The sequence below is a fragment of the Pteronotus mesoamericanus genome, unplaced genomic scaffold (assembly GCF_021234165.1).
Source record: "Pteronotus mesoamericanus isolate MK-2021 breed Mesoamerican mustached bat unplaced genomic scaffold, CSHL_Meso_final contig_202, whole genome shotgun sequence".
NCBI classification, from domain to species: Eukaryota; Metazoa; Chordata; class Mammalia; order Chiroptera; family Mormoopidae; genus Pteronotus; species Pteronotus mesoamericanus.
The window spans coordinates 8,399,048-8,422,602 of record NW_026555086.1 but is presented as its reverse complement, the minus strand read 5'-3'; the positions used below and the strand labels follow the sequence as shown (position 1 = coordinate 8,422,602).

General features: G+C 54.1%; 1 protein-coding gene across 1 annotated transcript; it reads right to left on the bottom strand.

The window, feature by feature from the left end:
* Positions 1–6,296: 6,296 nt before the first annotated feature.
* On the bottom strand, positions 6,297–22,509 carry ADGRG3 (adhesion G protein-coupled receptor G3). Its single transcript, XM_054570278.1, has 12 exons — positions 22,440–22,509; positions 18,230–18,410; positions 14,376–14,514; positions 12,757–12,903; positions 11,849–11,983; positions 11,299–11,341; positions 10,992–11,089; positions 10,720–10,832; positions 9,267–9,547; positions 8,984–9,077; positions 7,600–7,874; positions 6,297–6,406 (listed from the first exon to the last, which is right to left on the bottom strand). Exons 1-12 carry the CDS (start codon positions 22,507–22,509, stop codon positions 6,297–6,299), a joined length of 1,686 nt encoding a protein of 561 aa, XP_054426253.1.
* Positions 22,510–23,555: the final 1,046 nt, after the last annotated feature.

The window sequence follows — 23,555 nt, the reverse complement described above, 5'->3', positions numbered from 1 at the left end:
GGGAGGCAGGTCACCCACCACCAGCCTGGCCAGGGGGGAAATGGGCTCTGCACGTAGCTCCAGCTGGGCACTTGGTCCCCTCCCTGCCCCTTTCTGGGCCTCAGTTTCCCCTTCTGTAATGCGGAAGGAGGGGCAGATGTTTCCTGTCCAATTCTGACGTTCAGTGGGACTCGAGGGGGCTGAGCGCCTCTGTCACCTTTCTGAAGGGCAGTCCAGCCGAGTCCCAGGGGTTCGACCTCACAGCTGAGGCCCTGAGTCCAGCAGGTCTGCTCCCTGCAGGTGAACTGCCCACTGTGCCCACCAGCCAAGTGTATGGCCCATCTGGCCCATCTGTCTGCTCCCTGGGCGCAGGCACGATGAGCTCAGAGAGGGCAGCGATCGTCACGCGAGGCGCTCACAGGTCACTGAGCTCCCGCTGTGTTTCCGGCGCTGGGCTTGCCGAGGGAGTCACAGAGAGGATCTCGTGTCTCCTCCGATGACTCCGTGAGGCAGACACTGTTAGGAAGCCCACTTTGCAGCTGTAAAAACTGAGGCCTAGAGAGGTTAAATGCGCTCATTGCCTAGGGTCACAGAGCTAGGAAGTAGCAGGCCTGGGGTTTGAACCATTGTATTTCCGAAACCCATGCGTTTAAGGGCTAATGAGATGGAGACGTCTCAGAAGAATGGTGCGGGGTGGAGAGTGAAGAGAGAAGTAGGATGGCGAGAGGGCCAAGGACTCAGTGGGCAGCAGGGGCTTCCGACCGGGGCTGGCGCTGACAGGCGGCCTGAGCCGAGGTCCCAGGGCCCTGTCCAGGGGCAGAGCTGGATCAGAGCCTGCAATATGTCCTTCCCCACATCGGGCTGCCTCATCAGCTACAGCGCCGTTTGGGGGCAGCAGTCTGCCTGGAGGGTTCCTGAATCCTGCCCAGAGGCCCAGCGCCTTCCCCACCCCCACAGGCCATTTTCTGCACCCTCCTTCCCAGAAGCAAACTCTTCTTCCTCAACACATGGCCCCTCCGCCCGAGAAAACTTCCCCAGAAAGGTAAGGGCTGAATGCCCCTGGGCAGAAGCAGCCCCTTACCACCCTACCCTCTCCCTGCCAGGCAGGGTCCAGCCACCGCCCCCCGCCCTCGTCCCCTAGTCCCCTCTCACCCCTCTGAGGATAGCCTGTACGATCTGTTAGTCTGTCTCCATAGCAACAGCTTTCAGAAGCGGAGGGCCTGACCTGGGAAAGGAGGCTTCTGGGAAATGTAGTCTTCCATCACTACCCAGATCTGGGCTCAGACGACCGGGGCGGCAGTTTTACAATTTAATTTTTAACAATGGCTGTGTTTGTCCGCTGGCTCACCAACATTCCTGAAATTGTAACAGTCAGCTGTTGCAAAGCTGGTTGGTTGTTAAACATTTACCAGGGCACCTCTGCCCTTACCTCAGGGCACAAAGTGGCCTTCCTCAGAACAGACGGAAACCAGTGTGGGGCCCATCATGGCGGACAGAGCCAGGCTGCCTGAGTCCTGGATTCTAATCCAGGCTGGGCCTCTGATTTAGGACAGTGACAATTTACCCATTAAGTTAGCAGCCCATGAAAATATTTCATTTTAATATCTTTTAAATTCAGGAGAAAAAAATGGACTAATAGTGACTATACAATTAGGAGTCCACGATGGATTATATTCATCTTTGTACTAATGTGGTTATAAAATATAATTGTTGCTGTTTTGTTTTTGGATAAAGGGACCCACGAAAGTTACAGCGTGGCCCTATGCAGGTTCCAGGTGGGTAAAATGCTGGAAATACTGCAGATGTCCTGACAAGGTTCCATGGTAGCTGTTACTGGTTAAAAGGTAGGAATCACCTCCAGTTTCAATAACAATGATTGTTTTCTTCTGCTTGGAATAGTATGCAGTCATAAACAATACCATGTGAAGGATCAGGTAGACTGAGGGAAAGCTCAGGAGACAGCGTGCGGACATCAGTGCTGGTGCGCACCCTGAGATTAGCTCCCGGGATGTTTGCCAGGGAGAGGGCAGGAGGGACAAGGACGCAGGAAGCCAGGGACACGTGGGGCTGGTGGAATAGAACGTGGCTTCTTTCTCATGTTTCCCCAGGCACCATCTCATTTCCTTTGTATATATATATTTTTGCTTTTATCTCTACACCCTCTTCTACTCCCTGCCCCCTAGAGGCAACCTTTCTGATGGGTATTCCCACCCCACCCCCCACCCCCCGCCAAAAGGAGCATTGTTTTGCATGCTGCTGTTTTTAATTTGTGTAAATAATCTTGTGTTCAGATCTCCTGTTTCTGTTATGATTTTCACGGTTTTTAAGGCCCATCTGTGCTGCTGCGCGTCCACGGCACGGATTCACGATGACACCCTCCCTACTCTCCCAGGGACGGATACCCTGCTCTGCCACCCACTCCCTTCCACCACAGACAATGCCACGCGTGCCATTGGTCCTGCCCCTTGTAGACCTGTAAGAGAGTTCCTTTGGGGTGAATGACCAGGAGCAGGATGGCTGGGTCAGCAGCAGCACCCCGTTTTCCTCCAGGTAGGGAAACCTATGTGCTCCCCACCGTCGGCAGTGCTGGAGGGAGCCTAGAGCCCCCACCCCCACAAGCCGTTGATACTGTTATGCGGCTTCCTAACACTTGTCAGCTTCATGCATCCCTCTGAAACGTGCATCTCTCTGATCACTCTGCTTTTAAATGTCTTCATGTGCTGATGTGTTAGTGTTAGGCGTTTTTATCTCCTGAACTGCCTTTTAAAACCTCAACGCATTTCTCTCTGCTTTGGGCACGTCTTGTTTCAACAGGCAGGACTTCTGAGGTTAGTCTCTGGTTTCCAAGGTTGCAAATATCTTCCCGTCCTCTAGCCCATGTCTGCTAACACCTCCCTGGGTGTTCTTCATTAAACAGAAAACCTTAATTTTGATGCAATTAAGTTTGCCAGGTTTGAGTCTGATGTTCTGTGCTTACGAACATTTGCTTGAGAAGTCCTTCTCTGCCCTTAGGTTGCATAGTATATTTTCCTACATGAACTTCCTGGCGCCCCTGTTAGACCTTTCATCTGCCTGGAACCCACCTCTGGATGAGGGGTTATGTAGGGACCTTGTTTTATTTTTCTCCATGTAATGAACCAATTTTCCCACACCCTCGTCAGACCATACATCCTTCTTGGTGATGCCGCTCTTGTCATGTATTAAGTCTCCCAGGTGTACCTGAGTCTGCCACTGAGCCCTCTATTCTGTTCCACTGGCCTTCATACCTATCCCTGCACAGACCCCACGTTGGATTTACCATTATGGTCTTGTAATAACTTCTTAAAGAACCTCCGTTCAAGCCGTCCTGCTATGTTCTCTTTCATTAAGGTTGATTTAGCTATTTGAGGTTTATATGCCCCCATATAAATACTAGAATAACCTCTGGAAAGTCTTCAAGAATCATTTGGAATCTTTATTGAAATTGCATTGTATTCATAGACTAATTTGTGAAGAATTTTTATTTTTGATGTTGTTATGTATCTGAGAGCTCAGAGTAAGTAGGTCTTCTTATTTCCTGTGTGTTTGTTATATTGTAATAAAAAATACTAGGAATGAAAAGATTGGGGTCGAACAGAAAGAATCAGGGAGGTACAGTGGGGATGGGGGGCCACCCCCCCGCCCCCCGCCCGCAGCGCACCAATGACCACGGCAGCCCGAGCGTGACAAGGGGATGGCCAGGGAAAAGCTCTGGCTCAGCCACATTCCTGCCAGGCCCGGTGGCCCAGGCACTGGGCACCCCTCTCAGTCAGCATCTCCTTTAATTTGTCATCTACCCTGTGGGGCAGCTACTGCCACCCCAGCTTTAATGGTTCGGTAGATGAGGAATGGGTCCAAGGCAGGTTGCAGAGGTAGAATTTGGACCCGGCAGGCTGCCCACCTTCTGCATTGGTACTGTGATGGTCCCGTGACAGGGGACCCCTGCCCACTCGCGCTGGGCCTTGGGGTGCATTTTTACCACGGCCCTGCCTGGCCTTAGCAAGTGTTCAGCTTGGCAGTCAGAGCTGCGTTGGCAGCGACGCTAGGCAGTGAGGGGCTCCGTCCCCTCTGCCCTCGCCTGGCCCTGGGCTGGAGAGCCATGGCTCCCTGCACCCTCTCCGTCCACACCAGGCGACCCAGCTCACCTGGGCTTGTGACTCCCACTGAGCGTGTCTGGGAAAACCACGGCCCCGCGGTGCAGGGGGTCAGGGACGAGGCGGCCAATCCCGACCCCAGGGAACGCTCCGGCAGGATGTGTCAGCCGCCCGGGGGGCTCCAGCCTTAGTGTCGCCCCAGCTCACGGGGTAGCCTTGTGTGGGCTATGGCCCCGTGCCTCATCCCCGCTCAGGGCTGGCCCAAGCGGCAGAGCTGTGAAAAGGAACCAGGAAGGGAGCTGTGACCGCCACGCCCCTCCTCGTTCATGGGCAGGTTGCAGGAGTCATGCTTTACACAGGGCTCCACTTGGTTTTTCTTTAAGCCAAGGAAGAGATTCTTGGGAAGCCAACTAACTCCTGCTGAATCAGGTGACCGGCCCTTGACTTTTATCACCTTCCTTAATACTCTCAGGATGAGGCAAGGACTTGATCTCAATTTTACAGGTGGGGAAACTGAGGCTGAGAGAGGTGCGGGGACATGCTCAGGGTCACACAGCCCCTAAGGAGCGGAGCAAGGGTTTGAGAATAAAAAGACACTGTCAGACGCTGTTCTTCCTGAGCCCAGGTTGGTAACTGAGGCTCTGGGGTGAGGGAGCAGAGATCTCTGGTGTGAGAAACAGAGGTCTGGGAAGATAAGCCTCCAGGGCCACCAAGTGAGGGCACACAAACTACTCACGTGGCTCAGCTGAAGTAATGTCCTCACCCTAGGGCTTCCCTTCCAGGAACAGAGTGACTTGCTTAAAACAAGTCCCCTGCCTTCCCGTCTTTCATCTGTTTCCCATCTGTGTTGAGGGGGGCGGTGGCGGGGGGCTGGCAGCAGAGCTGTGGGGAGGGTCTAATTATAATAACTTGTCATCTGTAGGAGGTGTGTGACCCTCTCCAAAGCCCACTGGCGAGGGGGTGGTTGGGTAGGGGGTGGGATTCCCCCCAGTGGTTAGTAAGTAAAGGCGAGACGTGGGACAGGGATGTGAGGGTGGGGCTCAGGGAAGGGGACCAATGCCAGTGCTCTGTGCTCTCTGCTGGGGGTGGGGTCCTTCTGCACCTATCCCTCTCTCTCTGTGCTGGTTTGTCTGTTAATCTCTCTCATCGCTGCATCTCTTCCTCTAGCTCTATTATCTCTGTCTCCTTTTGTTTCCTCCTGAGGAAACCAGCACATGATTGTGACACAACAGAGGTCCAGCCACTAGAAGTGGCATCTGTCCTGAGACGCTCCCCTGGCTCAGGGCCTGACCAGGCTGGTGCGAGACTTGTACATCCACCTATTTGGCAGCAAGTATTTATTCAGGGCCCCGAACACGCCGGGGCTGGGCTGAACGGGTGAGCGAGGCCGCCACTGTGCTGCTCTGGGGGTGCTCAGACTCCAGGGGAGACGCCACTTCCCTCTCTCTGCTCAGCCCCGCCCCCTCCCCTGCCCTGGCCCCTGAGCCCTCAGGTGCGTGCAGCCCTGGTTCCCCAGCCCACCGTGACAACAGATCAGAGGTCAAGCCACCCACGTGGCAGTCCGAATGCTTGAAGTATCCCGCCCGCTAAGTGGCATTCTCTGAAATCTAGTGTCCCCGACACCTGGAGGGCTGGCAGCCCCCTAAGTGGTGGGACAGGCTGAGCCCAGGGACGGGCGAGATGGAAGGACCAACTCCCCCAAAACAAACCTCCAGTTCACAGCCACCCCAGTGCCTGAGCAGGTGACTCTCACCAGAGGCAGCCGCAGGGTGGTGAGGCTGTGACAAGAGGGAGGAAGGGAGAGGCTAGGGTTCCTTTAAGGGGCTGAGCCAACAACAGATGCCCCCGTTTGGGGTCAGGCCCTTTCTGAGGCCACAGGGTGGACGATGGCAGAGAGGCTGCCTTGCCGGGAAGGTGGGGGTGGGGGCGTAGCGGAAGGGAGGAGGGGTTTCTCTGGCGGGCAGGGGTCCCAGGATTGTAGGAATTTTGGATGCCTGTAGTCCTGGATTTGTGACCTCTCAGACCAGAGGTGAATCTGGATAGGACCTTTGAGGTCACGTGGTCCTACCTGGTTCCCATCTCCTCCACCCCACCACCCTACAAACCACATTGTACAAATGTAGAATATGAGGCCCAGAGGGAGGCCAGGAGCTGTCCAAGGTCACACAGGGGGTTGGAGCTGAGTCCAGAGTGCGGGCCAGCCCCCTATTCGTGTGACACAGTGTGGGTCTGCTCAGCTTGGGCCATCCCGGAAGAGGCCACGGTGCTCTGGATTGGGAAGTAGAGCATGATGAACCAGCAGAAGATGAAGACGCCTGCAGGGAGCAGAGGCAACGCGTGAGCCTGGGGGCCGGCGGGGAGCCGGGCGGCCTGGCCGGCAGTGGCCCGGGCAGAAGTAGCCCCACTGAAAAAGTTCGAGAACTTCTAGGAAAATCAGTCCTGCATACTGAAGGCCTCCTAATGTTCCCCACGTGCATGATCTCAGCTGTTCATCGTGAAGTGTGGTGAGGTCAGTGTGGGATTATCCCAACTGTACAGATGACTGGATCCCAGGAGCCTAGTGACTTGCTGGAGTCACGAGTGGCACTTGGATTTGAATCCAGGTCTGCCTGTCCGCAGGGCTCCTGGCCACGATGCCATGCCATTTCATGAGGCACTGGGAACCAGGCCTGTTTTTGTGGGCTTGCACCTGCTGAGTCCAGGGCATGTGGGTTCCGTGGACGGGATGAGACTATAGACCAAATGTTGGGCAGGGGGTGTTTCTCTCACAGGCAGGCTGGGAGGCTTCTTTGAAATGTGTGCGGACCAAAGAGGACAGGCGCACACAGGGAAACCTTGACCCACATCCTGGGCACCTGCCCCTTTGCTGGGGTATCAGAGGAAGGACCCCATAGGGGCAGGAAGCAGACATATCAATCACTTCCTCCACTAATCACTTCCTTCCCGCCTCCACAACTCCTTAGAGACTCTGTCCGTGTCATGTGGCCGTCACATCACGTGGCTGTGGCCTCCTAGTCACAGCTGACTGGGCCAGAGATGGACACCTGACTAAGATGGCCCAATCAGATCCTGACTTTCCTAAGAACACAGAAGAGACGGAATCAGACCGTAATCACTAGACCTGGAAGGTCAGTAGGGTGGAGGCGACCACATTGAACAGCCATTTGGGGGCCATGGGTAGGAACAGACCAGCAGAGAGAGAAGGATGGAGGAGTTTCTACAGAGGGAAGAAGGTGAGAGGCCACGTGTGGCTCCAGAGAAAAAAGATGGAGAAAGTGTCTGCATTGGTTTGGGTGGTTTTTCCTGAGTTTGGCACCAGCTCCCACAAGGTCAGCCAGCCTTCCTGCCCTGGGGTTCTGGGGAGAGCCCTGGATATTTAAAATAAGTGCCCTTGATTTGAGCTGGCCTGAGTAGAATCCTGTTCCTCACACATCACTCCCTCCCCACCTCCCAACATCCCCTGGTACAGACCAGGCAGCCCCCGCCTTCCCTGGACCAGGAGCCTCACCTTGTAAGGAGTTGAACAGCGCAAAGATATAGATGGTAGACAGGCCCAGGGGTGTGAGGATGGCCAGCCCCCATGTCATGCCCACCAGGCTTGACAGGCCCAGCAAGGTGAGGACCCCCTTCCATTTCTGCCGCTTCTCCTTGCCTGCTGTGGCGCTTGACAGAGTGAAGATCTTCCAGACCACGAGGCCCAGGGCCACAGCGCTGAAAAGGTAGGTGACGAGGAAGTAGCCATGGACGACGATGTAGAGGGCAATTTTCTTACTGAACCAGCACCTGGTGGAGGCGGGTGGCTGTTGGGACTGGGCCCGGTACCCCTTGACCAGCAAGCCCTGGACAGCCTCCCTGGCTGACCTTCAATGACCAGGAGGATGCCTTCCTTTCCTTGCCTCCACCCATCAGTCCCCCGCTCTCCTGGGGAAGGGCTCTCAAGTGGCTCCAGTCCGCTGTCTCTTTAGACCAGTGAGTGCAAAAGGGTCAATTTGGCCCCAAAGATATGTTTTGTTTGCTCCACATTATGTTGTAAAAAGGCTGAATTAATGATCATCCTTTAAAAAGGAGGAGAGTTGGCATAAAAATCTTCCTGATTTTCTTGGAAAACCATACTCCTGGCAGCTGCCCTTTAGATGAGTGGGTGACTGCCAGTCTACTGCAGTCCCCACCCAGGCCACCACATGCACTTGGTTACTGCCTTCTGGAGCCCTGGAGCCCCTGAATTTGTGGCCCAGGGACAGCACCAAGGCCCCGCCAGCCCCTCTTAGCACAGAGATGTGGGCCCGGGACCGGTGCCCTGGGAGGGGCTCTGCTCTGTCCCCTGCTCCCTGCACTGCAGGGATGAAAAGCGCAAAAGAGCATGTCTATCAGCCCACCTCACGCCCCGTGCCCCGCATTGTACAGATGAGGAGACCGAGGCCCAGGGAGAGCATGGGCTTGCCCAGAGTCACACAGCAACTCAGAGGCAGAGCCTAGAGAGGACCAGGGCTGCTGGGAAGGGTGGGGCAGGTTACGCACTGCACAAGGGCACCGGGCTGAGGGGGCAGGTAGGGCTGAGATCCAGCTAAGTGCCCAGAACGGCAGGTTAGGGGTAGAGGCACTTTTTAAAAATTTGTCCCAAAATGCCATATGGGCTGGTGGTGGGCCAGGCTAAAGCAAGGCATCCTGCCTCCTGGTCTAGTTCTCTCTCCTGCTTCTCAGGACCCCTCACTCATTGCATTTCCTCTCTCTGGGCCTCAGTTTACTCCTGCAGGTCATGAACCAGCTGGATCTGAGGATCCTTGGCTTGACTTGCTCTGTCTCTCCTCCCAGGACTCGTGTCTCTCCCCACCTCCCTCGATATGTGCAGCCGGGGACCAGATGTCCCTACTGCTGCCACGGCCACCACTCACAGCTCCAGTGTGGTCCTGCCCTCCTGGTCTTGGATGGTGTAGAGGCCATAGCTGTTGGCAGTCCCAGTGCCGATGACCATCAGGGCTGGCAGGCCTGGGTCGGGGGAGGAGGCATGGCATTGCTGCGACTCCCGTGACATGCCCCCCTCCAAAACCCCCTCCAGCTGCCCACCCTGCAAGCCCCAAGCCTACTGGAGAGGCGGAGCCGCCTCTCCCCGAGGCGGCTCCTCTCCCTGCCCCTTCAGGGCCAGCCGTGCCCTCTGCCTGCCCAGGCAACACCTACCCCAGCCCACCAGGCTCAGCTTCAGGAAGTAGTGCCCGAAGTAGGTGTTATAGACCCTGATGACGAGCAGGTAGAGGTGGAAGGATTCTAGGCCCATCCAGGTGAAGACACAGAGCAAGATGTAGTGGAAGAGGGCCCCCTGGGCCCAGCAGGTGGCAAGGGACTCCTTTGAGCTGTGCCCCAGATTGATGAAGAAGGTTAGGTTCAGGAGGAACAAGCTCACACACAAAGCCACGTGAATCTTGGGAGCATCTTCCGACTCGAACCTCTTCTGGGAGAGCCTTGGGGGAGAAGGGCCAGTGAGAGGCTGCAGGAGACCACGGACTCCCTTGGCCTCTCCATCCACCTCCTCTGTTCCACTCCTGCTGGATCCAGAGTGTGAGTGCCTCAGGCTCTGGCCCAGGAGCCCTCTCGAAGCCCCTCAGAGCCTGCTGGCCTCATCCCTCGCCTGGGTGCTTTAGCCATACTGCGTAACCTGCAATTCCCTGAATGCATGCTGTTTTTCCATGCCTCCCAGGCTTTGCCCTTGCTCTTTCCTCTGCTCTCACTGGCTTTCCCTACTCTGTCTTCAGATCTCTCCTTGGGCATTTCCTCCTGGGGGGGGGGGCTGTCTCTGAATACCCCTTATCCCAGGCTGTTTACCTTCCCCTTGTCACTGGAGCTGGCCCTTTGTCAGCTCAAACCCAAGCGTAGGCCCGTGACCCAGCCTGGCCAATCAGTGGAGCCTGTCCCTCGACCACAGTGCAGTCATGGGCACGTGGCCTGGATTAGATCAGTAAAACTCAGCTCTGGTATACGTGGGATAAAACTGCACAGAACACGTACACACTCGTGAAAAACGATTCTAGGTAGTGACACTGTACCAATGTCGATTTCCTGGTTTTGATATTGTACTGGAGTTACGTGAAATGTCATCTTTGGGGAAAGCTGGATGAAGAAAGCGTGGGGCTCTATGTACTATTTTCACCACTTCCTGTTAGTCGACAGACATTTCAAAATAAAAAAAAACAACTTAAAGACTTCAGCTCTGGACTCAGTGTAGGGAGGGTATGAACTGTCCAGGCAGCTAAGATGCTGTGATGCACGCCTGGGACCCCCGGGGGCCCCTGAGTGTGGAGAAGCTGCCTGACATGACCGACAAAGCAGAGAGCAAAGTTGCGAGCAGCAGAGGGACCTCAAGGTCTGAGGACGGAGTCATGGCTCCAACCGCGCCTTGGGCATTTCCGTTACATGACCCACACTTTCCTTATTACGTTTAAGCCAGTTTGAGCTGAGCTTCTGCCACTTGTAACTGAAATGGCCCCAATGCATTTCGACCTCCAGCCCCATTTTATAGATGAGGAAACGAAGGTTTGGAGAGGATATCAGGATACTTTTGCACAACCAGGTGCCTTTTTCCCGGCCGTCCACTGCTGCCCTTGAGGACAGCAGGGAGCGGGGAGGGCTCACCCACCTCAGGACAGTGTAGAGGATGATGGTGAAAGCCAGGAAAACCATGGAGGCTCCACAGCCAGCCTGGGAAATTTTTGTGAGGGCCTGCACGGTGGCCTTGTCCAAGGTCGGCCTCTGTGGGTGACCCCCCCACAAACAGGACCCCATCAGTTGAAGGCCAGGCCAGGCCCACCTACCCCCAAAGGCCCTGGCCCCTGCCAGGAACCACCCTCCCCAGGACAGGAACCCCGGGCACCTCCAGAGCTGCTGGGATCAGGGTGGGTGGGCTGTTACCAGCAGCAGGGCAAAGAAGGTCAGGTGGTCACAGCGGCAGACAGTCCCCTCGGCTCCGAGCTCTGTGGAGCAGCCCTCGGAAGACCAGTCTCCTGTTGACCGTGGAGAGGAGGGAAGGGGATTAGAAGGGAAGAGAGGGAGGAAAAAAGGAAGAGACGAGACCGGGCGCGGGGCGGGGCGGGGGGGGGGCGGGGCGGGGGGGGGCGGAACGAAGAGGAAGGGAGGGGCCCTGCTGGTAGAGCCCTGCATCCCTAAGGGAGCCCATACCCTCCCCACCTGTCCTACCCAGAGAAGGTCCTCCAGGCCCTACCTTTAGCCACATCCCAGAATACACAGGTGAGGGTCATGTTCTGAAACCAGAGAATGGGAGTCAGGGAAGAGACAGGGGAAGGTTGGGAGAGGGGAGAACAGCGTGCTGCCTTGTCTCAGCATGCCTGTGCCTTAGGCAGAAAGCAAGGCACACCCCATGGTCCCACAGAAACAGGAGCCACACCATTTGATGGCCCCCAGAACAGTGCATGAAGGGTGAGGGGTGCGGGAGGGTTGCATGTCTGCGGGTGGATGTGCAATGCTGCGGGTATGCCCGCGGGCGTGCCAAGTCCTGTGTGCACCTCTGTGAGCATGTGAGTGGGAGGGGTCCAGGAGGCACGGGGGCATGTGTGCACTAGGTGGGCCTGCACCCCTGGGCACCACTGTGTCTGCGGCCCTAATGGCTCCTCCTGGGTGGATGTGGAGGGTGGACGGTGCAGAGTCCTGCGCATGTCCGTCCTTGTGCCCCGAGGGGCCCACATGCCTGTCAGCCCCTGAGCAACTGCCAGGCCTGGGCAGGGGTTGGTGGCAGGGGGAGGGGTGCTCACAGGAGGCTGTCGCTGGTGGGAGAAGGTGATCTCTAAAGGCTCTCTCAGCCCCGTGACGTGCATGCGGCCCAAACTCAAGCCCACCAGGCGATTGTTCAACACGCTGCCATTGTTCTCCCGGCTGAGTCTGTGGCCCTGGGGAGGGAAAAGGGGGTGGTCAGGCTGCAGACGGGGCTGTCCCAACTCAGCCGTGGCCGGGCTTCCTGGGAGCCTCCAGGTCCCATGGCCCGTGCCTGGAGGGCAAAGTCTGAGGCCAGGGGACCAGGGGGGATCCCGCCTGCTGCTCCCCAAGTCTTTCGCTCAGGCCGGGCCAGGGCGGACCCTACACTCCAGGCAAACTGGTCACAAAGCCATGTACATGACAGCTCTCCCTCCCTGGCCTCCAGGCCTCCTCTGCCCTCCTCACTGGAGGGCGCAGGGCCCGAAGAAAAATCAGCGCACAAATGGAGGACAGTGGGTGCCTATGCGGGGGGTGGCGGTGAGCACCTGACCACACAGCACTTAGGCCAACGTTTGTCTGCCTGTGAGCGGATACATGTCTGGGGACACACGTGGGACACATTTGCAAGGGCATGGATACACTTGATCACGTGGATTATGTGTGCATCAGGAATAGGAACTCATATGCACATTTGGGCGGGGACAGGGACCCACGGGGGACAGGGGCCCACTTGGGATGCACATACAAGTCCAAGGGCACAGGTGTGTGGGACCAGCCTAAGTCTGAAGTCCATAGGCTCTAGAGACGGGTCTGGGATCCCCGTGGGCTGCTTGGGGGACACCTCCAGAGACTCATCCCCTCCGCCATCCCCACTGGGTCCCTCAGGGAAGAATCCACTGAGGGTAAGTCCAAGCGCTGCCTGGGGAACCTCTGGGCTGCCCTGGGCCTCCACCCAGCTTCTCCGCACCTTGAAGAGATTCCCCGACCCGATGTCCAGGACAGATACGGCCAAGCGGACCTCCGACCTGCTGCCCTGCAGGGACGCAAACAGGCTCCTGGGCAGCCGGACTCTGTCAGGGAACTTGTTCTTGTCCTCCGGCGCCTGCCCCAGAATCTGCAACCACAGACCCAGAGGCCCTTCCTTTACCCAGGGATTCCAGCCCCCAACACAGGTCCTGCCACTGCCGCCCCCCCCCCCTCGCCGTGGGGAAAGGGAAACTGAGGCACACCGGGTGGAGGGGTAGCACCTGAGGACCTTAGCTCTGAGAGGCAGGACATTGGGGGGCACAGCCCAGGCCACGAGCCCCTGGACAAATCCCAGCAGGCACAGAGCCTCCGTCTTCCCAGTGTGGAGAATGGCCGTAACAAGGGGCCTGCGTGGCTACCTGTGAGGCTGAAAGCGGGCTGTGAAGAGAGGACACCTGGACGAGTTCAGGTTGCAGGTGTGGGGGAAGGTCAGCTGTGGTGCACGTGTGGCCAGGGTCCCGACAACCCCTGTGGCCGCGTAAGGCGTGATGGGGATATTGTCTCTTCTGACTTGGGAATAAGTGGGAGGAGTAAGGCCAAAGCAAAGGATGCTCAAAATATTAAAATAACTTTCACTGGCAAATGCAAAGCACGTCTTGTGTGACCTCGGACCTCACTTCTTCCCTGGAGCTGACCCCACCTGGTCCTGCCTCCCGAGCATCCCACGGGCAGAGCTACAGGGGACTACGGGTTGGAGCTAAGGACTCCGGCTTACTCCTTCCCCGCCCGCACCTTTGTCAAAAGGACACGTGATTTCTGGAGCCAGAGCGCACCCCAAGCAGAGCACTCAGCTGATTGGAGGACAAGAGAAAGGCCTGAGAACGCGCCCCAGCCAGCCTCCATCTCCCCTTCTCGGGCAGACCCGGAGTCCCGCCTGCCCGCTGCCTGCGCTCCCACGCCCGCTTCACTCCGGAAGGAGGCCCCGCCCTCGCCGGGGCCCCGCGCTCCCTGTGAATCATCTTGTTTGCTCGCCTGATAATCTTGAAATTGGGCAACACTACCATCGCCTTACAAATGGAAAACTGAGTCTAAGAAAAGTTATGTAATTTGCCCAAGATCACAAGAGCCGGTCAGGGGCGGAGCTGGGATTTGAATCCAGACAAATGTAAATCCAGAGTCTGCCCGTTGAGCCCTTTGCAAGACCACTGAGCACAGCTGCCCTTGTTCCAAATGTGCCCTGGGTGGAAGAGCTCACAGCAGCTCCAGGCTTCGAAGGAGCCATGGAGCTCATTTTACTGGACTCCAGGGATTTTCGCTCTCATGGGGCAGGGGGCCATCAGGCACCAGAACTCAATCTCCTCACACTCAATTCAATGATCTTTCAAATGTCTCATCCTAGAAACCCAGATAATGTTACCAGGGTCCATGCATCTATGAACTCACTAGCACCCTCTAGCAAGGTGGCAGAGCCCTGCCTAAAGGGACAGAGGAGGGATAAGTTTTGATGAGCACCAAGCACAGACCACGACTCTCTGAGAATCCTCAAAAATGTGCCCGAGGAAAACAAGCCAGAGGTGGGGGGTGGGGGGTGGGGGGTGGGGGGTGGGGGGAGCTCTTCACCTGAGAAGGGGTCAGAGAGAAGTGCAGGTCTTCTGAGATGTTGGTGCTGACGTTCTTGACCAAAGCCTTCAGAAAAGACAAATTCATTGCATTCTCTAGACTCTGCTCCACCAGATAGTTCTCGTAGTCCAGCCAATATCTGCAAGGAGCCAGGGGTCAGGAGCCACGTAGGGCTTTGCACGCTGAGTCACCCACTCACCTGGGCCCCAGCCTGGATGGCAGGAGGACAGAGACCGTGGGCGATGCTCATCAGGCTCTGGGGGTAGAAGGAGTGACCTGTAATATCACAGGAAAGACCCTGGGATCGCCAGGGAGAAGGGCGGCATGGGACCAAGCCAAGCTTGTCCCAAGGGGTTCGAGCCAGCAGTTCCTCTGAGTAGTTCATGTGTTTATCTTTTTGTGATAAACTCCACATAACATAAAATGTATAATTTTAACCACTTTAAAGGGCACAATTCATCACCCCCAAAGGAAACCCTGTACCCACTAAGCAGTCACTCTTTTCCTTCTTCCACGAGCCTCTGGTAACCACTAATCTGCTTTCTGTTTCTATAAATTTGCCCATTCTGGATATTTCATATAAACAGAATTATATGGCACCTGGGTTTTTCTTGTGCCTGGCTTCTTTTACTTAGCATAACATTTCAAAGTTCATCTATGTTGTAGTAGCATGTAAAAGTATTTTGTTCCTTTTTATGCATGAATAGTATTCCATCGCATGGATATATTACATTTTGTTTATCCTTTTCTCCATTGATGGACATTTGGGTTGTTCCTATGTTTGGGCCACTGTGAATAAGGCCGCTGTAAACATTCACATACACGCTTTTGTTTGAAGACTTGTGTTCAGTTCTGGGTCTATACCTAGGCGTGAAATTGCTGGGCCATATGGTAATTCTGTGTTTAACTTCTTGAGGGATTGTCAAGCTGTTCCCCACAGCAGCTACACCATTTTACTTTCCTGCCAACAATGTCTGTTTCAATATCTTCATATGCTTGCCAACAATTATTTTTCATTTTGTTTTTAATTGTAGCCATCCTGCTGGGTATAAAGTGGTATCTCATTGTGGTTTTAACAGGCATTTCCCTACTGTGTAATGATGTTGAGCATATTTTTACATGCTTATTGGTCTTTGTGTATCTTTGGAAAAACTCCTCTGAGTATTTTAAACTGTGGGATGATCACTGTGTTGGGTGAGTGAGCACGTCATCATATTTATTGAGTGCTAACTGCATACTGGGAATTCAGTCTTTGGAGACTGAGCTGTATGAAAACTGACTTATAGGAACTGAGCTGTTGTGGGAACCACACAGAAGTTAAATGGCATTTGTTTTACGGCAGCTCCCTCCCCTGAGCTAAAGTATTAGGGTGAAGCCAAGTCCATGGTGCTCTCCGTGGTGCTGAAACCCAACAGCATGCAGGGTTTCTTTTCCTAAACCTGGAGTCCTACGACCTGCTGCCCAGGGAAGGGCTGAGATACCAATGAGAGGGAAGGGGGAGGGAGGGAGCACATGCAGTCAGGTCAAGGCTATTGGAAAGGAATAGCTATGGAGGGCCTGCCAGGGAGACAAAAGGAGGCTTTTAGTTTGACATCATTTTTGAACACTCAGTTATCAAGGGGAAAACCCCCAAAGAAACCACAGAAAAAATATTGCACAATATAGAGAGTAAACTATGCAAATATGTGCAAATATGCTTGGGTAGAGCAGGCAATTAGAACACCACCGAGCCAGAAACAGTGGAGCGAGTGTGTCCAAATCCATTGATTGAGCTACATCAATTGTGTCTAGCTTTTATTTACCTTCTAAAAATCTAAACAAATAAGTATTGTGATTGTCATTGTTACCAAATAAAATAGTGAATTGTGTGTGTGCGTGTGTACACACAGACACAATTACCCAAATAAACAAGCATATTTGCACATATTTGCGTGGTTTACTTTGTGTGTGTGTGTGTGTGTGTGCATGTGTGTGTGTATCTCATGCACTGAAACTTTTTATGGCCTCATCAAACAACCCAACTTACTTTCTCAAAGAAAGATCTCCTCATTTGGTTTTCAAAGCACTTTAAAAAATTATTTTAGTTGTGAAATACAACACACTTAAAAAGTCTAAAGCATAGATATACCAAAGAATTTTTCATTACAACATTGATACCCCTTTAGCATCAGCTTCCTTGTCTGATATTAATATAGCTACTCAAATTTCTTTTGTCTAATACTTATCTTTCCACATGTGCCTGTTTCTTTCAAGATAAGTGGTGTGACATTCAACAACTTGTCTCTTATCTTGGAGGGGATGTCTTGACATTCTCTAGACATCTGAATGCCCAGAAGTTTCAATGAGGTGAGGGACCCCCTGAATTCTTGTGGGGTTTCTCTCCCATCCTCTAGTTCACATATATCTTCCTAAGACATCTTAAGTACTTGCCACTTTCTGTTCCTTACATCTAATCAGCATGATGCTGTCAATGTAGTGGGCCAGCGATGCTCTGTAGAATGTCAAGATTCGTGAGGTCTCTATGAAGTATATCATGACAGCAACCAGGAGGATAGACACAGTCTCAAGGAAGCACTGTGGCAGAATCCTGTTGGCCTTGCCAATCAAAAATAAACTGCTCGGGCAGTCCTTGACAACTGGTCTGGAGAAAAAAGTGTGAGGCATGTAATAGCTGCATACTAATCACCAGGGGCTGTGTTGACTTATTCAAGGAAACATATTCATCTGCGGCTGCAGCTGCAATTGGACCTGCCGCGTGATTCGGTTTATGATGGTCCGCAGTCATTCTCCAAGACACACCTGACTTCTGATGAGTTAAATGGTTGGAATGGCTATCACCACCTCCGTGTCTTTCAAATCTTTCCTGGTGGCATTCATCTCTGCAGGGATGTAGTTTTGTCTCTGGTTTACTATCTTGGGAGAAGATATTCCAGGAGCCTCCACTTAGCTCTTCAGTGTGATGCCCTCCCAAAAGCAATTCAATGGAGAAAGCATAGACTTTTCAACAAATAGTGCCAAAACAATTAGATATCCAGATGCAAAAATACTGGTGCTAACAATATAAAGTTAGACATTTATCTCATGCTGTGCCCCCCAAAATTTACTCCAAATGTATAACCCAATTATAAGAGCTAAAACCATTTTCTTATAGAAGAAAATTTAGGGGGAAACTTTTGTAACCTTGGGCTAGATGAAATTTTCTTTGATATGATATCAAATACACACACACATTTAAACTGGAATTCACCAAAATTAAATGTGTTGATCTTCAAAAGATATCATTAGGAAAATGACAAGACATCCATATGCTGGGAGAAAATATTTGCAAATCGTACATCTGGTTTTAAAAAACTTGTATATATACAAAGTTCTTAAAACTCAATAAGAAGAGGACAGCCCAATTCTTTAAAAAGGGAGGGAAAGAACTGAATAGTTATTTTACCAAAGTAACTACACCGATGGCTAACAAGCACAAGAAAAGACATTCAGCCACACGAGTGCTTTGTGAAAAGCAAGTTGAAGTCACGGCGAGGTCTCGCTTCACACGACGGGACAGCTACCACCACAAAGGCTGGCAGTGCTGCCAGGATGTGTGACACAAGCAGCTCTCAGTGTTTGGGCCTGTGCCTGCCCCTCCACGCCTCCCAGTGGCTGGGGCCGATTTGTCTCTGTATCCACTGGATCAGAGGGGCCTCGGGAGGCCGGTTGGGGAGAATGTGTCAAACAACAAGGCGGAAGGACAAAATGAGAGCAATAGTTTGTGGGGGCTTGGGGGTGCATAGCTCCATCCCTTCCCTCCTCCCCACCTCTGCAGGAGCCCCGGAGTCCTGCTCCAGCTCAGAAGGCCTAGTTACCTCTGCAAATTTCCCAGATTACAGGATTCATTGCTCAACTGTTCACACGTTCTGAAGCACTGGGCAGTGTTCTCAAGATAGAAGGGGCCGTAATGGCCCTTATTGATGAGCCCCAGGCAGACGTTCCTTGGTTCCTCGGTGAATTTTTTTGACACAGGTTGGCTTGTGATGTTTTCCCCACCTACAGGAGGGATGCAGAGTGTGAATGCGCTGGGTGGGGCAAGGGCTCCAGAGTCTGGTGACATGGGCTGGAATTCCAGCTCCTTCCAGTCACCCTAACTGTGTGCACTTGAGCTGGACTCACAACTTCCCTGGGCCTCATGTTCAAGGTGAAAGGAGATACTACCCCCCATCTTACAGGGCCAGTGGGATGCATTGGAGAAAGTGTGTATGAAGGACTTGGGTTTGTGGCTCTCCAGATAGAAGGTTTGATATGTTAGTGGTGGTACCCTTTGCCACCTCCTCCAAGGAGTCTGCCAGGCTTTTCTGCAGTTGTTCTACATCAGACTTTCCAAAGCCCTTGCAAGTGTGGCCTCATGGTATAACTCTTGGATGTATTGGTCTCGGTTTGCCTCATTCTCCCCCATTCCCATTGCAACCCTCATGGCTACCTTCTGGGGGGAGTAGAGAATACAGCCAACTGAGGCCCCCTGGGACATAGTGACATGAGCAAGGTCACCAGCTAGTCGGGGATGGCCCCAGGACAACAGGTCAGCTTTCGTGACTTCTAGGTTGGTCCCCTTTCACCTGGTACAGGGGGTGGAGAGGAAGCTTTGGACCACTTAGGAGCTGTGTGACCTCAGGCAAGTTACTTAAACTCTCTGAGCCTCGATCTTCCCATCAGCCAAATGAGGCTAATGATACATTCCTTGCAAGTGCTGGGAAAGTTTAGAGATCATAGCTATAAAGGACAGAGAGCATTGTAGCCGTTCAAAGAGCCAGTAGTATTTATTCCAGGATGTGAGAACTTCCTTGAAAAACTATTTGTATCTTTTTACATTGGATGAATGAATGTGTCTGTATATTTCTCTATTTCTAAATAAAAGTGTGGAAAGTTTTAAAAAATTAAATTGTGTCCAAAGACACAAAATGAAAAGTAACAGTCCTACTGGTCCCAAGTTACACTCCAGAGTTCACCAACGGTAACAGTTTATTGCATAACCTTCCAGAAGTTTTCTGTGTACATGTTCATATTAAATCATTTAAAAATTTACATGGAGGGAGTCACTTAGCAATATCCCTTGAAGAGCTTTTGACATCAGCACCTATTGACATATCTCATTCTTTATATATTTGCATACGATTCCATTATACAGGTGATCAAACCCTTATTCAATTGGTCCTCTGATGGTGAACATTTAGAATCGTTACTGAACTTTTACATTTGTTGAACACTGTTGTTTACATCTTTGTCATAGAAAACATTCCTATCATAGGAATTGCTGTGTCAAAATATAGCAGTATGTGCTTTAAAAACTGCTAGGTACTATTGAATTTCCTTCTGAAAGGGGTGTAGCTTTCTCCCTAAGTGGCCAAGCACGACTACGACCCACATGCTCAGAATCCTAGACTTTACCCAACATCTTTGCCAGTGCGAGGGGTGAAACTGAATTTCGTTTTCATTTAGGGAGGAGGCTGAGCATCTGTTGGTAGGTCTATTTGCGTGAACAGCTTTGTCGAATCCTTTATCCATGTTGAGGGGTCTTAACCAGTCAGTGGCATTTCACCTTCCCACTGGCACGTCGGGAGCTACGGGGGGCCAGCTTTGGGGTGTGCAGGGCCGGGGGGAGGGGCCAGGACACACGGACCTTCCATTTCTCATACCCTTCTCTAGTGTTGGATATCTTCTTAAACCCCATATGATATTACTCTCACAATAAAAGAAGCTAGTTCATTTTAAAGACAAAAATTAAACACATGGTCAAGATAATGGCAGACCAAAGTTAGAGTAAATGTGGAGTTAAAAAAAAATGACATTTTAGAGTGTATTTTTATCATGATCAGATAGAGATCTATGTGGGTCAATGCCATAAAGCGGGTTATAAAGGAACTTTCTATTTCTGTTAGTTTACAAAGATAATCATGGTACATTGTTGAATGGAGGAAAAAAGCACATGATAGATGAGCGTGTTTATAATATGATCCACATTTGCTTTTTAAACAACAGAGGAAGAGAGAAAAAGAGAAAGAAGGAAAAGGGGCAGGAGAGGAAGGAAGGGGAGGGAGAGGAAGGGGAGGAAAGGGAGGGCAGGAAGCTGTCTGCTCGAGGGGGTCCTGCTGTGCGCGTGGGCCTGGGCCTGCCCTATGGCCCAGGGGTCAGGAACAGGTGCTGTGACAGGCGTGAACAGAGCCCCTCCTGGCCCGCTGTCAGCTTTAGCGCTGTCACGCCTGTGAAGCTGTTGATAAGCACCTAGCGCTGAGATGATCAAATCCCGTTTTTGTGATTATTTCTGGAAGAATAGACAGCATTTAGCCTCGACAAGGAGACCCTGTCGCAGGCCAGGGTGCGGAGGGCGCCCCACCCTGCGGAGGGCGCCCCACCCTTCTCCCGTCTGCTGTGCCCCAGGGCCGGCCTCCAGGACCGCTTCCTCTAGATTCAAATGGGGAGCAGGCTGGAGGTCAGAGGGCAGGCTGGAGGTCGGAGGGCAGGGTGGTGCCTGCCACTCCTCCTGCCCCTACGGCCCTCCCCAAGGCTCCCCACCCCTGCCTGCTTTTCTCCCCGGCCCCCACAGCCTCCCTGGCCTGAGGCCCCTTCGCGGCTCCCCTACCCCTTCCTACACCTTTGTAAAGTGTCCCTTTATGAGAGTGTGTCTGCCTCCGGCTGGGTGCCTATCATGCCCTGGGCTCCTTTGAAGGCCCCGTCGCTGCTAGACTGTGAGCCTATTGAGGGCAGGGACCCTGGGCTGTACCAGTGCAGGGCCTGGTGCTGCGGAGAGGGCACCATCAGAGCTTCATGAAGGAATGAACAAACGAACCAACGAACGAACGAATGAATGAATGAATGGGCGAACGGGCCACTAACCCATAAATACACACAAAGGAAAGAGTCTCATCTCTAGATGTAAACCTCTCGAGACTCCGCACGCTATTCTCAGACTGTCTACCTGAACCAGACAGACCACCCACGCGGCCAGAGGGTAAACTTGGCCGCTCGGGGCAGCCTCGAAAGCCCAGCCAGCGAATGGCAGCTTTGGTGAAGGGCCCAGCATCCTTAGGATGCCCACTGAGACCGTAGGACGGCCGCCCTTGGTTATTAATCAATTAATCCATCAAGCGCTGCCTGCCGGCCTGCTTGGCACCTCCCCAGCCACTGGAGGGACAGCACTGTCATTTTTCACCTTTTTCTGAGCCAGAAACTGAATTTTGCACTTCACCGAATCTCCCGAAGTTTGAAAAGGAGAGAATTCTTTGAAGCCCAAAGCGGTTAGTCCATGAGCCCAAAGCCACATGACCCCCTGTGAACAGACACATGGGGGACAGGCACAAGGGCCACCCACTGAGGAGCTGGCAAGGCGCTGAGATGACAGCAGTGAGCAGGGAGCACCCCCACCCCCCGAGGGATCACGGCAGACTTCACGGAGCAGCAAGAAGGACAGTGAGAGCTGGCCAGGTGGGCGACACTAGGGGACAGCAAGGGCAAGGCCTGGGGCCCTCTGACTGGCCCAGGAGAACGGCCACATGTGTGTAAGGCAAAGAGTGAAGCAGGCAGCAGAGCCGTGTCCCTGGCGTGGGTGACTGAGGACTGCAGAGCCCTCGTGGGGACAGGGAGAGGGAGCCGGTGGGCAGTGTGGGTGGTGGGAGGGCTGTGCTAACCCTGCCCGGTCTCAGCCTCCAGCGCGGCCCAACCTCTCCCCCCGACCCCCGCCCCTGGAGCTCAGAAGCCAGGCAGGTCAGAGCCTGTCCAGGGCCCCCCTGGGTCCCAGTGCCAGGCCTGTCATGGAGACACAGTCCAGGTGGGGAAGTGGGGCACGCTCTCCAAGCTCCCTCAACCTCCAGGGCACTGGCCAAGCCAAGGGGATCTTAGCCCACGTAGGGCACAGTTTATCAGGATGACATCGAACTCAAGGACTAGGCCAGAGAAGGCGCTCAGACCTTCGGGGCGGGCTCCTCGGAGGACAGGCTGCAGACACCCCCACTGTCTACGCCACCCTTGTCCCTGTCACTGGGCCTCCCAGGCTTGGCAGGAGGGGAAGAGGAACCAGTTGCTCACCTGAGGCCAGGGGCGTGAGGAGCAGGAGGAGCAGAAGGAGCCAGACCTCCAGGGGCCTGGGCGTCCCCATCCTGGGCCAGCCTTGCCCGCACTGGCGGGAGCCCGCGGCTGCGGTTGTCCTCTGGTCCCAGGATCTCAGGGCCCTCCCTCCCCACCCTCCAGGGCAGTGTCAGAGCTTCCGGTGGCCTCTTTGTAACTCTTCCTGCTCCATGGCGCCATCGGGTGGGTTGTGAAAGGTGTGGGGAGCTGGGCGGTGCTCCTGCCTCACCCCATCCTGTGACCCCCTGCGGTGGGAGCCGCTGCACCCCCCCAGGGACCCCACGCCAGGGCCCCGCCCACCTGGCAGGGGCAGTGGGGCTGGGGTCCTCTGCACAGTGCACGGGGCAGACCGCGGGGCAGCTATTCTCAGACTGTCAGGCTTTGGAGTCAGGCACACCTCGCTCAGACCTTCCTCTCACCATCTGGGGCCCCCTGCACCTGTTTCCTCCTCTGTAAAGCACACAGCAATGGGCTGCCTCCCAGCACCGGCTCGGGGTCTGAGGAGGCCCACTCCACGCCGGGCACACAGCCTGGCTATAGGGATGAGGGTGAAGGCGAGGGTGACACTCACGGCCCCCTGCTCACGCCCATGGTTTGAACAAGGCCAGGCTCAAACCCATGCCTGCTGGGGGTCTGGGAGAAGAGAAGGAGCCAGGCGGGGGGCCCTGGCCCCGTCCCACCAGGCTGGAAAACAGGAAAGGCAGGATGGGAGGGGGCGGGGGACGGGACGAGGGCGTAGGCTCTGGGGGTCGGTCAGGCCGGGGCTGACGCCTGGCCCAGCTGGCTGGGCTTTCCGGAGCCGTCCGTGACGCTGGGCCTCCCACGGAGCACGTGGGGAGCCCACAAGGGGGAGCCTGTGGAACCACTTGGTCAGTTTGCACGGTGACTGTCATCACTATCATGTTCTGATTATCATTTGTGAAATTATTGCCATGGAGGCCCAGGCAGGAAGTCGGGCAGCAAACACACGGGGTGCGGCGTGAAGGAAGGGAGGGGCTGGCCCCTCGGGCTCCAACTCCGGGGGCCCCAAAGAAGCCTGCGGGCGAGGCCAGGGCCCCGGGCATGGTCCCACCGCCC